This window comes from Corvus hawaiiensis, chromosome 16 (genome assembly GCF_020740725.1).
Source record: "Corvus hawaiiensis isolate bCorHaw1 chromosome 16, bCorHaw1.pri.cur, whole genome shotgun sequence".
In the NCBI taxonomy this organism is placed as follows: domain Eukaryota; kingdom Metazoa; phylum Chordata; class Aves; order Passeriformes; family Corvidae; genus Corvus; species Corvus hawaiiensis.
Genome location: NC_063228.1, coordinates 9338668 through 9356239, shown reverse-complemented (window position 1 = coordinate 9356239; position 17572 = coordinate 9338668). Strand labels below are relative to the sequence as shown.

The 17572-nt window shown below is 38.4% G+C and overlaps 1 protein-coding gene across 1 annotated transcript in view; it reads left to right on the top strand.

The window, feature by feature from the left end:
- The window catches only part of CPPED1 (calcineurin like phosphoesterase domain containing 1), a 39783-nt gene extending 24396 nt beyond the window's left edge, over positions 1–15387 (top strand). Inside the window, exons 3-4 of the mRNA XM_048320912.1 lie at positions 483–905; positions 14110–15387. Of these exons, the coding sequence (XP_048176869.1) occupies positions 483–905; positions 14110–14342 (656 nt within the window). The 3' untranslated portion in view covers positions 14343–15387. The remainder of the gene's footprint in view (positions 1–482; positions 906–14109) is intronic.
- Positions 15388–17572: the final 2185 nt, after the last annotated feature.

Genomic DNA, 17572 nt, shown 5'->3' with positions numbered 1-17572 from the left:
AGACACAGATTAAATTTTTGCTGTTAAAATAGTTCTTGTAATGAAAAAAAAAACCCCTCAAACCCAACAACCTTTAACTGTTGCACAGCCATAAAATATAAGACAGAAGTTGACGTGGTTTTTACCCTTGTGGCGTTACACCATCCAAGGCTGCTGCATTTTTTCACCACAACATCAGTCTATAGATGAAAAGAATCAGCTGAAGCTCTTGGTGCACAGCAGTGACCATGGCATCACCCACTGCTGTGCTCTCTGCTGGGTCCTGTCCAGAGCCTGCCTTCAGGCCAGCTACTGAAAATGGCTGAGGCCTTGGTAAGGAAGGGACAGGGCTGGGTGGATGTACAGGGATAAAGTGAAGATGTTTTCATGATCACATCTAATACAGGATATCTTCTTACTATGCACCATAAACAAAAGCTAACGATGAAGGTGGGAAAAGAAAGTATAAACACTCAAATGTTTTGTGTTTTTTTTTTCTTTAGGAAGCCGATGGAGAAAAAACCAAGAGCAAGATTTAAAGGATGTTCTGAAAAACACTGGCCAGGACATACCACTGGTATTCGTCAGTGGGAATCATGATATTGGCAATACTCCAACAAGAGAAACAATAGATGATTATTGCAAGAACTGGGGAGATGATTACTTCAGCTTTTGGGTTGGAGGTGTTTTCTTTCTTGTGCTGAATTCTCAGCTATACTTTGATTCTTCCAAGTGCCCTGAGTTAAGGCAAGCCCAGGATGCGTGGCTTGATGAGCAGCTGGCTGTTGCTGCAAACCAGAAATGCAAGCATATAATTGTATTTCAGCACATCCCTTTATTTCTGAGCAAACCTGATGAAGACCATGATTATTTCAACTTGGATAAATCGATTCGTCAGGAGATAATGGAAAAGTTTCATAAAGCAGGTATTTGCTCAAACTTTCCCACTCTTGAATTTTTGTTTCAAATTGTTAATGGCTCTGCTGTCAGACAAAATACATTTCACTTAAATGGTACTGTTTTCAAGGAATTTTGAATATAGTTTATAAGGCTCATTGTTTCCCATAGATCAAAATTATCAACTGAATCTAGTCACCTGTAAAAAGTACTAAACAAAATCTAAAACTTTGAAAAGTAAAAAGCTAAACATGAAAAGTTCCTTAACATAAATAGCAAGGGTTCCATTTGCAAGTACTGACAGATACAAGACAACCTGAGTTTATCCTGCCTACAGAGTGGAAAATCAGGTATTGCCATAGGAGAAAAATACAGAATTTATGTTTTACATAAAACATGGAAACAGAATTCACAATTACCTTGGAGGTTGCTTTCTCCCACACTGAGCCAATTTTAAATCAAGAGTGTAATGCACCCCAGATTTATTCAGTGTTAAAACAAGTCTTGCTCTGCTAAAATCAGTGCTTTGCCCATCCGTTTCTAATAGGGGCCACGTCTGGGATGAAGGGCAGGTGGAGCATGTGCTAAATGAGTAATTGTACCAAATCCCTCAGCTTTGTGTGATGCCACTTGAGTGCCATGGAGACAGACACAGTACACAGCTACTCCTCCATGCTGTTCCCATTGTTTTCTGGTAATTGCCTTCATGTTCCTGGAGTGTGCCAGTCCCTCAAAATTTCCTGCCATCCTGCCATTGCTGCATCAGAATGTCATTGTCTCTGTATCTGTAAGAGAGCACATTATTTGGATTACTGAACAATGCAAAATTTTTATGTTCCTAATTTACCATATAATTGTTAAGCCTGGCCTCATCCAACTCAGCCTAATTTCCAAGCTCTCAATCTCCTACTGTTTCCAATCAGTGGGGCCAAAATTCACAGCTCTCTGGGCTCTCCAGGGCACAGATATATTTCCAGATTCAAGATTTACAGCTGGGGTTTTTTCCCCATAAGGAGACACGCTGAGATACCTCATATCTTTTTTCATTTTTGTGTCAGTGTTAGTATAGTGGAAGAGTTGCTCTTGGAGAGCTGGGAAGCTGTGACTGCCTGTGTACCATGGACTACAGCACATCCTAGTTCATGGGCATATCCCAGGAAATTGGCATTAATGTGGGAACTAAAGCAGTTCTGTATTAGGATTTTCTGTTGCCTAGTAGGTTTACTAATATTTGACAACACTGGGAATCAAGAGGTAAAAGAAATTATGCAAAACACTTTCATTGTAACACTGTTGTTACATTGTAGTGTTTCTTAGAAGGGTGTCCAGAGGCTTAACCAAAAGTTGGGAAGGCTCCAAATGATGGGGGAAGGGAGCAGAATGGGAAGTGAGCAATACAGCTCCAGGCAAGAAATTCCCAAACTCCTTTGTGCCACCTTTCTGTTCCCTCCATCATTTCTCCTTGTGTTCCTTATCTCTAATAAGTTGTTTGGTTCCCTAATGAGTCTGTTTAAACACTGATCTTTGGCATGCTTATTACTATACACTGACTCAATAGGTAACGTTCACAAGCCAATAATCAAACATTTTGCTAATGAAATGAATACAGAGAACAGGCAGCTCAGTAACTCAGACTGCTGAGAAAAATGAGCTGAATCAAAAGTTGGCTCAGAGTTTCCTTAGTAACGGGTGGTGTTCCATTTTATTATTCTGTTGAAGAGCAGCCTTTGTGAGACCACAGAGGTCTCAGCGGGTTGCAGAGAGGCTGTTGGCATGGTGGGGTAGAAGCACAGAGATGCAAGGACACCACTTGCTTTCTGAAGCTCTGCTTTGCCAAAGAATAATGAATTTTAGCACATCATTAGAACTGGTTTTCCCCCAGTTCACTTCATACATTCTTGGAGGATTAAAACACAGAATATTGCTAATGAAATCCCAATCTACTTTGCTTTTTTTAAATTTATATATTAGGTATAACTATTTATTCTGGAAAAAGAAAGTCAGTCTGCCTTTTTAGGAGACCACCAGGCTGCCACTATTCTTCCTCCAGCCTGTCAGCAGTCCTTCCTTCCTTCCTTCTGCCTCTTGCTGTTTCAGTGTTTGTAACCACGCCAAAGGTTTGTTGTGTCATTATGTCAGTACCATGCATGGTTTAGGGGTTGCTGTGTTTGGCATTATTAGATGGACATCATATTTCAGTCGTTTATAACCCAGGATCAAACCTGTAATTATCCCAGTTCTCATGTTTATACCTTTTCTGGAAGTGTCAAACACGGAGCTATAACTCAGCTGGGTAGAGAGGGATAGAAAAGAAGGACAATCTAGTAATTCAGGTCTTTCCAAGAACAAAGAAATTCATATGGATATGTGTAGGAAATAATCAGATGCTTAAAGTATGGTCATATTGCACAGGTGAGTTAAAGTGAGGTAAGCAACTTCAGAACATTCTTATTTTAATTCCAAAGCCCAGATCTTTTGTAGTTATTCTCTTGTAATCACTCCCATGTTACATAATGGTTTTGGTGTAAGTATCTGCTCATTACAAGCAGAGATAAAAGACTAGCTGCAGAGGCTACATCTGGTATGAAGTACTGAATTACATTTCCCACATTAGAAGTGTCCTTAACAGTTGGGCTAATTAAAGATAAAATCATGTCCTTATGATAAATATTTATAATTGAAAATCTGGCACTTGTAAATATGTATTACTACTGTGCAAAGTTAAACCATACTTGTGAGCTGCGTATCTAAGAAATCCAGCTAGACCTTTTTTTTTTAAATGTATTATAACAACTATTGTCCTTGAAAATGTGATTTCGGCCACAGTGAAAACCAGATCAGTTGAGAACAGAGTTTAGAATTTAAGCAGAAATACCTTTCTGAAGGTATATTGGTATAACTTCTGCAAGTTTAGCCTAAGTTGTCAAAGCTTTGTCTCTTCTATGTGCAGAAGTTAAGTACAGAAAAAACCTATGTGCAAGAACTGTGAAAAAGCTGACCTGACATTCTCATCTGTAAGATCTGCTGCAGTCACTCAACTCTGCTGCATGAAATGCATATTCAGCTTTTAAGGATTTTACAGCGCTGATATAAATAGGTTTCCTCATAGCATTGTAGGGAAAATAAAGAAGTAGTAATGGTCTGGCCAAAAATCTGGTCTGCAAGTCATGTGTCTTTGATAAACATAAGCAGCAAATTAGTTTTCAAATTAGGCAGTTTATGTAATAGAAGACCTACTTTTTTCTACATATCTCATTCCAGTAAAATTTTCTTAGGCTGTTAATTTTTTTTTTTTCTATGACCTGAAAAGTATGGATATTTTTGGTGAGCTATAAACAATCTTTTAAAGACTTTTTGTCCTGAGAACCATCACTGACACACTGAACATTGCTTACATTACTTAATACAATATAGTAATAAACATTTCTTAATGGCACAAATGAGATAAAGCATTTAAGTAAATGTGTGAACTTGTTTAAGAGCTCTATTGAATAAAACCTCAATTAATAGCTGTTTTTTCACCAACAGAGTTAAAAAAGACCTTGTTTCAGAGTTAGATGAAGAGTATAGGTGGTTTATGTAGCTGAGAGATGTTGCATCTTAGAGAAAATAACTAGACCAGAGATAGAAATATACAGAAGGAAATTCCCTTCAGTCTTCAGCTTCTTTTAATTAAAAAGTTTTAAATTCATCTAAGTGTCTTCAAAGCAATTTTTCAGGTGTGGTTAAAAGTACTTAATATGTACATGGGGCAAAAATAACAACCTAACTTCATTAAATGGTGTATTTTTTCATTATATTTGTGACTGGAGGTGCTATAACTTCTAACACCTTTACTCATTAAAAGAGTGTGATATCTACATTCTCTTCTTAGAAATGTTGTGACAGGAGAGTAGTGTTAAAGGAAGAAGAAGCTTTCAGAACATCCACAGCTGAGATATATTTGAGCACAAAATTAAAGCATGGAGTGTTGAAAGCTGTTGTTTCTAAAATTTACCAGACAACATATGCTATGTTTCATTATTTTCTTTGTTGTGTAATCAGAGTTGACAGGGGAGTAATATTTTCATCTTCCTGCCATTGAGACCTTGATTTTGGCAAAGCCCATACATTGAGTGAGTAATCTCAGCGCTTATGTGTCAGTATTTAAGATAATTTAAATACTCTCAACTTCAGTGATTTAGATCAACCTCTTTCAAGGTTGCAGTTATTTACTTATGGCACAGGTAGAGTGACAACATCTGATACATTCTGTGTAAGAACAGTTCCCTAGGTATGGTAGTGTAAATCTTGCATGGAGATACACTTATACATAGATCTTTAAAAATTTTTTTTCCAGAAGTTCAGCAGCAAGTACAAAATACATATAATCTGTAAGGACATTAAGTAATATTTCTTCTTGGATAAATTTTTGAAATCAGTTTTATCCACTGGGCTAAAGCTTCTTCTTGATCCTTAGAGCACACAGCAATCCAGGACTGTTTGGGGTTTGTGTCAGCTCTCTGAGAAAGCATCGCTTTCAAATGGAAAAAAGTAACAAAACCAGGAAGTAAATTCCACTGAAAGGTCACAAGAGACATTCACAAAAATGAACCTCAAAGACAGAGTGACCTTCTAGAAACAGCACCTCTAAAGGCTTATTTAGATCAGTGCTCTAATTAGGTGATCTGGAATCACCCTCTGGCTGTGCCTGTTGTTTCTCTGATTATACAGGAAACCCAAGTGACACTAAAATCCTTTTGTATATAGCTCTATTTAGTATTGTCCTATAGAAAGAAGCTTCGACATAAATACACTGTGCAAAATAATATCTTGTCTCCCACTTACACAGACCCACTGACCACCGGCTGCATTAAACTCCTGATTTTTTAGTGCACAAAGCAAATTTAAGGCAGAGGTTTCCTGCACGTTTGCAGGATAATGTTTGGAAACAGGACTGCATGGGATATTTTTATTGAGATGCTTATAGAACTGTGCAATGTAATTACTCTGTTCTATTTTATTCATACAGCTCTTCTGAGGAGAAAGGGTAACAGAGAGTTTCAAAAGGGCTACACAAAATAATTCTGTATGTTACTGAGGGCTGACCAAAGAGCTTATGAAAGGGAGGGTGCTGATCCCCAATGCTTAACAGTGGGACTATTTCCTTCTACTGGAGCTCTGTTGGTGGGAAATTATTGGGGTTTTTTTTTGGATAACAAGATCTGAGAACTGCCTGAGCACCAAGCAGTTCTGCTAACAGTGCTGTGACTGGTGCTTTCACATCTTTGCTGCTGTAACACCTGCTTGGCAGATGAGGCAATGCAAGCACTCTGAAATGCAATGAGATAAAATCAATTCCATTCCACTGAAGAGATTTTGTTTTCAAAGACTTCTAAATATTGTCATTCGTTGTGTAGCACTGGAGTCTTGGAAAGATGAGGTACACCACGTGCCCAGGGGGAGACAAAATGTGCAGCAAAAAATGCCTATGGTTAATGTGGCTCTTGTAGGGAAGCTGAAAGAATATAATTTTGGAGTGCAGGATTGTTGTGAGAACAGGTACTGCTCTTGAACCGACCACATTGTTCAGCACTTCAGACAGAGCTGTACTCTGCAAGTGAAAGGAAGAAAGAGAAGCCAGTTTGTGCCTGATACTCCAGGGAAAATGTTCAAGATCAATTTACCAATATGACTCAAATGGTTGTATTTGCCAGAAACACTGCCTTTTACAAAACACCTGTATACTCTTACCTGTACGGGGGTATACACACACATCTCATGGTAAGCATCTCCCTGTGCCTGGCTGTTTGGTTCTGTCTTTGAAAACTATGAAAGGGTACAAGAGTGTTGATAACATTCAGATCCTCCAATACAATTTCATGTCTTTACAGAACTGCTTCTCCACCTGTTTACTTCCACTTTGGCTCTACTGCTGCTCCTCTCTAGCTCTCTTAATTTTTGGGGACAAATGTATCTAGGATCAGCTTTTTCCAGTCTGTCCTCTTTCTTCAGTCCTTGACCAAGCAAGAGGTTTGTCTGGTGAATCAGGGAGTTTTGGATAAACATAATTATGTTTAAAATCTAATTTTATCATTAAATTTGGACAGCTAACAGAAAAGCAGAGTAATAGGACCAGAATGAGGGCCCCAGTAGCCCAGTCTCCTGCTGCTCCTACTCCCCAAACCCTTGTGAAGGGCACAGGATAGAAAAGTGCATAATGGTATTTCTTTCCAGGCCTCTTCCCACCTCCAACAATTTTTCTTTCAAGGACTTCTTGTGTCATACTAATGTTATCAACATAATGCAATTTAGTGGTTCCTCTCTAGATTTGTTCAGTTGATTTGTGAAAACTGCCAGCTTTCACAATGGTCTGCAGGAGGGAATTTCATGTTTCACAGCTCTGTGAAGAAATGCCTTCTTTAGTTTGCTTTGAACTTCACCTGCAGTCTGGGTGGAGAGCCATTAATCTGTACATGAAATGCAGTGAACATTGATTCATGTCTGCAGTTTATTAATCAGCACTTAAAAGGTGATAATCTGAACCATGTGATAAATTTCATTGTTCAGTCAGAACCACTTTTTTTTCATCAAAATTCTCTACTGAGAGCATGGGAAGAGAGGCAAGGTCTGTACTGTACCCATTACATATTTATTATGTCATTCATATTGCACTAATTTAGCCTTCTCCTTCTTTTACAGTCTCATTTGCTTTTGCTGAGAAAAGCATTTATTTAATTGAAGGCTCAGTCTAAATAAAGCATGCCACTGATTGCCTATGCTGATTATTCCAGGCATTCTCCTCCTAATTTGGAAAATCTGCTTGCTTTTCTTGGTTTATTTTTATATTGGTAATTTTTTTCCTATATTTTTACTCTGTCCATAGTGCTGGGTTGAGCAGTTTGATTTCCAGCTAAGGCCAGTCACATTTTGGACACAGCAAACCTGCCTCAAAAATGGGGTTTGTACATTTGGAACTAGAGTTGGAAAACAGCTTCTTCTGAACTCAGGGGGGTTTGGAATCAAGCCATAGAAGTGAGTGTAATTACAGACACTGGAGTCAGACATCCCCGGAATTTAAACCAGTTCAAGTGTGAACTACAACCCAATATTATCTGATTATGTGAGAAAAAATTGTTTTCCAGGTGCATGTTTCTTTGTTATTTTTTTATATTTCAGGGTAAACATGGGTGCATTATTTTCCATCCTGTCTGTGCCATTGCAACTCAGTTTTCCCTGGAGATTGGGGCTCAGTCTGTATTTCTTGAATTAAACTAGAAAACAGTAAATTTTTCAAGAAGTTACAAAAAGAGATGTTACCTATTTCACAAAATCTTACTGTTGCATGGTTACAGAATATACCTGTTTGTTTAATAAATCAAAAAGATGATTTGTCTAGCATTTCATGTTTAAATTGAGACTTGAACATGATTTAACTACTGAAATAGAAAGGCTGGTCAAAACATCGAGTAGAAAAGATTTGTTGTTGGGCCACACAGTGAAGGCAGACCAGAGTCCCCTTTCTTTCCTGCCCAAATGGAGTTGAGACCATGCCCAGTCTTCCATGTCCTTACATTTTTCTACACTACAGAAGACAGCAGTAGAGTCCCAAGTAAGGGAAAGGAGTCTGGGAATTACAGGACTACGCTTGCACAATATGGTAAGACAGGGATGTTGTTGCCCCCAGGTGAATCATCCATGAGACACAGCTAAATGCCTTTGTTCTCTTACAGTGCAATTGTATCAAAATCATGCTGACCCTTTCCTCTGGTGCCACGGAAGGGTTTTTCTGAGTGATAAATGGTAATTTGTAGAAGGAATCTGCTGCACTTTTTAAATTCTGTAAAATTCCTCGCCATTTTCTGCTGACAGACAAACTGCCTCCTGCACGATACTCAGTTGTAGTTTCTTTTTGTGTAATGAAGTATTTTCTCACCTGATTCTTGTCAGAAATAAAGTCAACAGTGTGCTAACAGCACTGGGATAGCTAAAGTTTTCTTCTCATTTTCTTCAGTATCTCCAGGGTTGAAAAAGGTGGTGAATATTTAATTTAGGACTTGGTTTCTTTCAGAACATTTCTCTGCTTTGGATTGCTTGGAGCTCAGAAGTGCTGTAAGATGGCCACAGTTACAGAGAATAATCTCTTTAAAATCAGAGCTGCTGCAGCCTGTGAGGATATGATGGTTGTACATAGGCAGCTGCTTCTGAGCTTGCTTGGATCCCCTAGAGCCTCCTGGTCTCTTTCTGTATCAGCCTTTTCTGTGCAGCATCCAGAGCAGGTCTCAGACACTTGCGATACCTTTTCCTGTTAGGCCAGTGAGGAAGTTGAACAGTACCCATTCCATCTTTTCTGTAAGAAAAACACCTTTAATACAATGTGCTGGTGTGGGTTACAAAGCTTGGAGAGAGAACCAGCAGAAAAAGAGAAGATGGGAAATGCTGGAAGAAATTGTCCAAATTCCCAAAGCTGTTAAAGTGAGGAAGACGCAAATCAACAAGAACTTGCTGAAGCTCCACTACTTATTTGATGAGCTGGCTTTAGAAAGCAGACACTGGAAAGGAGAGCGGGGAGGAAAGTCTTCAGAGGTGCTTTTGAATTTCCTGTTGAAAAATGTCCGCAACAGAAACTATGAGTCAAGTGTTCATACTGTGTTTTTGACTTGGGAAAAAGTATCCAAATTAAAATATGAACTTTGTTTGAAATCTTCTCAAAATTGAGTTGTGCTTTAAAGATTCTGCTTATGAAACAGGTAGCATCAGAGGCAGCATGCTGAACTGCTTGAGCTGGTAATTCCCTTCCCCAGAACTCCCCTCTTGCCTTGCCACAGCCACTGTGTGGCCTTACAGCCCCAAGAGCCGTAATGCAGTGTGTGAATTAGCATCAAACCGAAGTGTTTATTAACTTCTTTCATGGTTGAACTGATGAAAAGTCTAAGGCATATCAGCATATGCAAGTATTACATCTCATCAGATGACTCTTGAACAATGCTTGTTTGGGTTGGTTGTTACATCATGAATTATTTTTGCTAAGTAGGCTGCTCTAGGGTCAAAGAACTTGTACCAAAATAGGTATTTCATTCTTTAGTAGGGATGCATTATTCTAAAGGGAAAAAGAGTTATGATCAGGTCTTTGGAAAAGGAAAACATTTTGTCTTTCAGATTCAGCTTTTTCAGATCAGAACTAAAAAGGACATTTTGTGCTTGATAAGAAAATGATGGTAAATTGCATAGCAGAACAGCTTTTGTTTACTAAAATCAAAAGCAATTCCTGTATCTAAACCATTTTTTACAAAGACCCTGATTTTTTTTGCATATTGACTGATTCATAAAACTCGTATTTGGTAGCAGGCATGAAGCTCAGTGGATTTAGGTGTTTTCATGATCCAAGTACAGTTTTAGCACAGACAGAACAGGACCTGGTACCCAGCACTGGGTGGTGCCTGCCCTTTTCTGATCAAAAATTAATTTGGCAGGTTAGACCTTTCTTCCTTAGCAGATACTCTGTAATCTGTGTTGTGTTGTTATGCAGTCTGACATTAGATGATGGTGATGATCACGGAGACAAGGATGTGTGGATTGTTTTGCTTTTGTTTTAGAGTAACTGTCTGCACAGCTTTTTACTTTATTCTGATTTTAATCCCTTTTTTCTTTAATGAATAATCCATTAGGTATGAATAGGGTCTTGCAGTAATGGATCCAGCTTTTTTTTAGTAAATGGATACTGTGAAACCTCCAGTCACATTTCAGTTCAAATAACTGTGTATTTTATAAAAAATGAAATAATGAATGCTTGTGAAGGTGCTGTTCTTTGGACATTTATTTACACAGTAGTTTTTCAGTATTTCATACAGCTTTTATATTAATGCTTTTTCCAGCTGCTGTTTAACAAAACCAGCGATTAAAAACAAATCACTTTTTTTCTTTTGTTGTAGTGGGAAGGGACTGTATGTTTTCATGTATAGCTGGATGCATTTAACTGACCTGGGGGTGCATTAAAGTGGGCTATAAAATTGAGGTCTGCCAGGGTACTGTTCTTTCCTCACAGAGTTAGGGGGAAAAACAAGGGGGTGAGGGGTGTCTGTTGCTAGCAACTTGACATTATTACTTCAGAAAAACATCTGACATTAGTAAATTAAATTTGAGTGCATACATCTCTAAGATTCTTTTTATGTTAAAGATCAAAAGCAAGAGCAAAGTAAATTGCCTGCTTGTCATCTTAGTTTTATTGCAGTGACTGGTTCAGCTTTCCTCCTTGTGCTAAGCCACAAAGTGGGTGCAGTACAGTTGAGTGAACACAAATGTGCTCTTGCAGAAAAACACCATCAGTGAGCCTCCTGTCCATACACAGCAGTGACCTGTTTGTTTCCTTCTTCAAGATGTAACGTACTGTAACCCAGCAATAAGAAGAGTTTATACTGGCACTAAGGGGTATCTGAAAACTGAAGTCTTGAAAACAAAATGTTTTACTTGTGTCTGTCTCTGTCTAGGATGGGTTTCTCAAAATTTTCCCTTGAATTATCAGACAAGTGGAATTTTTTTTTCTTTAGCATAACTACAGTTCCTTTATGACTTTTGTATCCTCTGTCCTTCTAATCACACTTAGAGTTTGGTTTACATATATGATGACACAAAGTCTTGGGTTCTTTTCCTCTTTTAAACCCAAATGTTAAATTCTCTGGATGGTGGGAAGATGCTACTTTAGGACACAGATGCTTCCAGTAAAAAGAGAGAACTTAATTCCTTTCTAAAATACTTATTTCTGGTACTAAAAGTGTGTCACATGGGTTTGGACCTCACTATGGGTTTATGATTCTTACTTGTTCTTAACTTTTTCATAGACTAAAGTAGTTCTGCTTACCTGAAGAATACTGAATATACTGAAAAGGCCTTGTTACCTTGTTACAGTAGCAGCTGACTTTTATATTCCACCATTGCCTTTTGAGGGACTCTAACTGGCTTTCTCCCAAGATGTAAAAACACTTCACCGGTTTTGCTGGGTTTGTACAGCTGAGTCACAGCAAGCTCCCAAAGTTGCCCTGCTGCCTTACTCACAAGTGTACCTCATGCTGCAGCCAGAGGATGGTTCCAGCAGCAGGGTAATCAGCCCTGATACACTAAAACAGGGGAACAGACAGGCTGGAGCTGACAAGGCCCATGTATCACTGCTCGGTGACAAGGTGGCTTCATTCTCTGTTTTCTACCTTGACTCATTTGCTGTTTGAGAAGGGCTTGGATCTGAAATATGAAAGCCCATATAGCTCTTACCAGAGACACAGCAGAATAATTTATATTTTGCTTTCGAAGCTGCTTAATTTTTAACTATACTTTGAACCAAGTTTATATATTTTATATCAGTCTTCAGATCACTCGCACAAGAGCAAAGGATTGATGTTAGCCAGCTGTCTTAAGATGGGTTCACCTACTTCCCTTTTCATTTTATCTCTGTGAAAGAGGTCTAAGTCTACTGCAGGAGAAAATGTGGAAAGTTTTTTCTGGCTAGAGAAATAAGGGTTTCCATGTGAAGTTATAGCATGTTCCTCATTACAGCTCTCTGGCTTTGAATTGTCTCTGCTATCTTCCAGAAATTCTGCAGTCTGAAGGCAAAATCAGTTGTTGCTAGCTTTTTATTTTTTAAACGTCATTTAAGGTTGTAGTGCCGACAAAATTTCCAGTATTTTTAGCTGTCTGGTCCAGTAATTTTTCTCTTTCACAACAGTATAAAGTAGTATTAGATGCAGCTTCAGGAAGCTGTAGGAGTCTGGACCAAATGTCCAAGGACCTTAGACTAAGCATGCCAAAACATAATCCCAAAACCTGTTTGTAAAATTAGCTATTTATACTAACTCCACATTTTCATTCAAAATAAAACATGTACTAGCTTAAATTAGCAAGAAAACTGATTAATATTTTTTTTACCAAACTCTGAATGCTGTTCACTGTGGTGCTCAGATGTACCTATGGGCAGAGCATGGAAAGGCAAAATGGCAAAGGAGGCTGGAATAAGCTGGGAATGAAAAGCTTTGTCTAGGGCAGAACAGTCTCTCTTGGAGAGGAAGCTGCATTCCCAAGTCTCTTGTGAGGAGCTTTGCAAACTTTGACAGGAAAGAAAGTACTAAACAACAAAATTACTCTTTTTTTTTACTCAGACTCAAGATTTCATTATTTTGTAGTAATAGAAACATTTTATTAAAATTTATAAAATATGGGGAGGGGAAAGTAATCTATTTGGCAGCAAGAATTTGACTTGTAAAGACAATCAAAAAGGCCACTTAGAGTAACAAATACAGCTTTTGTATTGTTTATGCAAACAAATACAGCATTTGTTTGTTTATGCTTGCAAGACAGGAGAAACAAAAAGTGGAAATTACTGGTTTGGAGGTGAGGATGACACAATTAATTTGATTTCAAATTGTATCAAAATTTCTGTAAAAATTCCATATTTTTTTACTCCAATAAAGTCCAAAATATAATTAATCTATTTTTTTTAAGAAAATGAAACAGAACAGCCTTAAGTCATTAAAAATAGAAGGAATCAGAGTCAACCTGCCTTGTTTGTCACCATACCAGATAAATGTTAATTCATTTCATTCCAAGCCTGACTCTTGCAGGTGTGAACCTTTCCTTTCCTGGCTGCTCCTCCTTCTTTCCCTCTTCAAAACGCACAACTTCTTTTGCTTTATTAGATTTCTTTGATGTACCTGGCTCTGTTCCCTCTGTGATACCCTCAATGTCTTGTGAAATGATTACAACTTACCTTCTCATGTACGTCTTTTCTTTGTTTGTCTTGCCCTTTCTATTTTTTTAAGGTCACTGGCCTTGGTGTACAGTTTAAGCTCTCCTTAGTAAATTTTCTTCATGCTAATTGACAAATACAGCTCTACTCTCTTTATCTTCCAACCTGTGTTTCAGTACCATCATTCTCTAGGCAGGTATCTAATTTTAATCAGCTACCTCTGGACTGTCCCTTCTTTCTGGGCAAAGGAGTGGGGAGACAGCAAACACACCTTTTAGTGGGCATAAAGAACTCAGAGTCCAGTAACCCTAAACACAGCTGGTGGAGCACAATAAAGTTTGGTTAGTTATTAGTATTAGAATTATTTGCTACTCTTTACTAATTATTTGTTTAAAATGCAAGTTTGTGTGAATGGTTTAGTTGTAATTTTATCCTTGAAGAGCCATTAAAGAATGAGGGTAAATGTGGGACCTGTAAGGTGCTAACTAAATACATACTCTGTCTTTTTTTTTTTTAAACAGGCATTAGAGCTGTATTTTCTGGACATTACCATAGGAATGCTGGAGGATCCTACAAAGGCCTGGAAATGGTGGTGTCATCAGCTATAGGATGTCAGCTGGGACAGGATACACACGGGCTTCGAGTGGTGGTTGTGACAGAGGAGAAGGTGGTGCACAGATACTACAGCTTAACTGAACTGGGTAGCCACGGCATAGAGAAGGAGCTGCTGGATATGCTTGCTAAGCAAAAGTAGGCTGTGTCAAAAGATGTTTTTCCATATTAGATAAATATAAACAGTTTCATAAGGTTTCCCCAAGCAGAACTACAGATTTCTGACTGCAGTGTCGCAGAACAGCTCCCAGTTTGTTATCATCCTAAATAACAAGGAAGTTGTTGACATGTTTTTCTTTTTGAAAATGAGACCTATGAGGAAGGTCCTATGGGAGAAGAGCAGAGCTAATATGGTAATGTGTCACTGAAAAGTGCAGTTCTGAGAATTTTCACTTTGCTCCTAGATAATACTTTCTTATTACAGAGAAACTGGTGTCTGCATAACCCTTTAACTGGAGAAGGTATTTCAAAATCAATAAATTTAGTAATTTCTGTTACCTTCTGGACAATATGAATGGGGCACATTTTTACAGAAAAAAATCTCAAAACATTTGAAATCAGCAGACTCCTGCTGACTTTTAGCAACTTTTGGATCATATCCTGTTCCCTTGGTGTCATATTTTATCCCATTCCCCACACTTTATTTTCTTAGCTCTTCAGAGCCAGGAGCAATAGGAGAGCAGACACATTCTGGTTTGCAGTCACAGCTTGGGTTTCTGTTTTATCTGTTATAAAGTTTTATATAATGTTATATAGTTTTATAGTTTCCATTATATAGTTTTATATAATGAAAAGTCTGTAAATGAGGCTGATATAAATGTCACTGACAAACTAAAGGTGAAACAACTATTTTAGTTTTGAAATTTCACTACCATTCAGTTAACATATATCCTGGCTCTAGCTATGGAAGTTGGAATAATTGCATGGGCAGAATATTCTGTACAGAATACTGTAATCAGAAGTCACTTCATTGATTCCTAGACAAGGGGAGAGCTTTGATTTCCAAATGCAGTGTAGAGTGCCTTACTGTAATATACAGAATATTGAAAACCCTAAAAAGTATGTTTTCTTCACTGCAACAAGTCTTTAAAAACAAATTCATAAATTTGTTTATGTGCTGCAATCCACCTCTTTTTTTGCAAGTGTATCTAATTTGTTGAAAATAAAGTCTTCATGTAATTAAGTCATACCTGTTGGGTTTTTAAGTATTTAGTTGAACGCATTACAGTCCATGCCATTGGTTATCTGGAACTGGAGCCTGGTGCAGCTTTGGCACCTGAGGAGGGAGGAACACAGTGAGTATCATTAATGCCTCCTATCATGTTTTATGTATGTATTCACATACAACAGTGTTCCCTAGAGGGTATTACAGGTATTTAAATATGGTGAGAGGTATGAAATGCTGTGCTGAAGAGTCAGTTTAATTACATTTTAGTCACAATAGTTTATCAAGGAGGCTCCTTCAAGCCTGATTTGTGGAACTGCTGAGACTCTAAAATCACCTCTGCAGCATTGCCTTGCAGCAGTGAAGTGGCTGTACCTGCAGCTGGACAGGGCTACCTGGGGACTGCAGCCCCATGGCAGCAGCTTGAGCAGAGGTAATGTTGGATTCAGAGAGAAAGGAGATTATTTTGCTTTTATTCTCCACCTGGCTTTGCTTAGTTGAATGTTTTCAATCTCACTTTCTGTAGAATGTGGAAAATGAGAGAACATTTTCACAGTCTCATACATACCAGTCATATAACACAGTCATGGGAAGGATATTTAACTGTAGTATGTGGCTGGACATTACTGTATGTAGTAAAAAGTTACAAAAATAAGCTGGGAATGTGGGTTTTTACCAGCATAAATGACAAATTGTGTTTCCTCACTTTTCTTAGTGTAATTAGCTAATTTAGAATTAATACTGATGCCTTAACTAATTTGAAGTGGCAGAGGTCCTTGTTGTCACTGTGCCTCATCTTGTTTATGTCAAGAAAAATAAAATATGTTAAGTTATGAAACAATTCACCCATGGAGACCTTATTTAAATTATAATTTAAAACAACATCTTTTGATGTTTAGGACATTATTTTGGTACGTCCAGCAGGGCTGGTAATTGTAACTCTCTGTCAGTGTCAGTATCTGACTGCCTTTAAAGCAAGACATCACTAACAGTTCAAAGTGCTGATGAAACAAGAGAGCAAGGAAGTCCTCATGTTGCTGTGGGCTCGAGAGGCTGGGCAGAGATTAAAAAACACCAAGTGACCACACTTCATTTTGGTTTCTCTTAGGCTGGTAAAAGGATGAGATGAACCTTGATGGCTCTTATTAAGTGTGGAACACATTAGAACACCAGAGAAACCTGTGAAAGTAACCTAATAGTACATAATAAAGTACAGCCTGAGGTGGAGACCTATGAACATGAGGAAATGACTGAAAACTAAGCCCTTGAGAGAAATCCTGGTTTGCCAGCTTCACTTTAAGCAACAAATTTAAGAACACACTATTTCTGAACCTTTCCAAAAAGTCATTAAGACATAAGTACACTTTGTTTGCCTAATACTCTCCTTTAGTGCATTTGGGCCCAGCATCTCCTCTTGCAGGTTTTAATAGAGGTAATATTTTTATAGGGCTACAGTATTCAGCTCCTGGAGATTACACACAGAAATTAAACACTTGATGTCTTGTTAGAACTTAATCACATTTTACACTGGCAGAAGTGAAGTTTCCCCTGCCACCCCTATTTGCAGACAGTCTGTGCTGTGGTCACTGCTCAGTGATTCCCTTCTTACCTCAGCTCAGCAACTTGGTTTCTAGTGTCTGGTTTTTCCAGACGTTATCCTCAGATAGCTGGGTTTATTCTGCTATGAGACAAATAATTGAAGACACATCTATCGTAAGTAAATCAAACAGCAGCAGTAAAACCTAAACATTTCACTGCTTAGAAGGCTCAGTTCCCCGTGTGTCACAGCACAAGTGTGTGTGTGTCACTGCAGGCTCACACTCATCGTATCACTGTGCTTAATGCTGGGAAAAGGCTGCCTTTCTTCATGCCCTTCCTGAGCCTTTCTGTGCAGACTCCAGCTGAACACAGCAATATCCTTTAAAGCAAGGGCAACCTTCACACAGTAGTTCCCAGTGTGCCTGCCAAGCAAACCCTGACATACCTGACACCTCAGGATACCCAGTCACCAGGGAGAAAAGCTGACTGGCATCAGAGAATTGTAAAGAGGGAATTTCCACTTCACTAGTATTCTGCAGTTACTGGGAATGTCTCGTCCTGCCCTCTGCTGACATCACATCCCTGGCACGTATGGAAGTGCAAAGCCAGGTGGTTTAGGCTGCAGGTGCTGTGCTCTTGGACTTCATTGGAAAGTGGTCCATACAAAA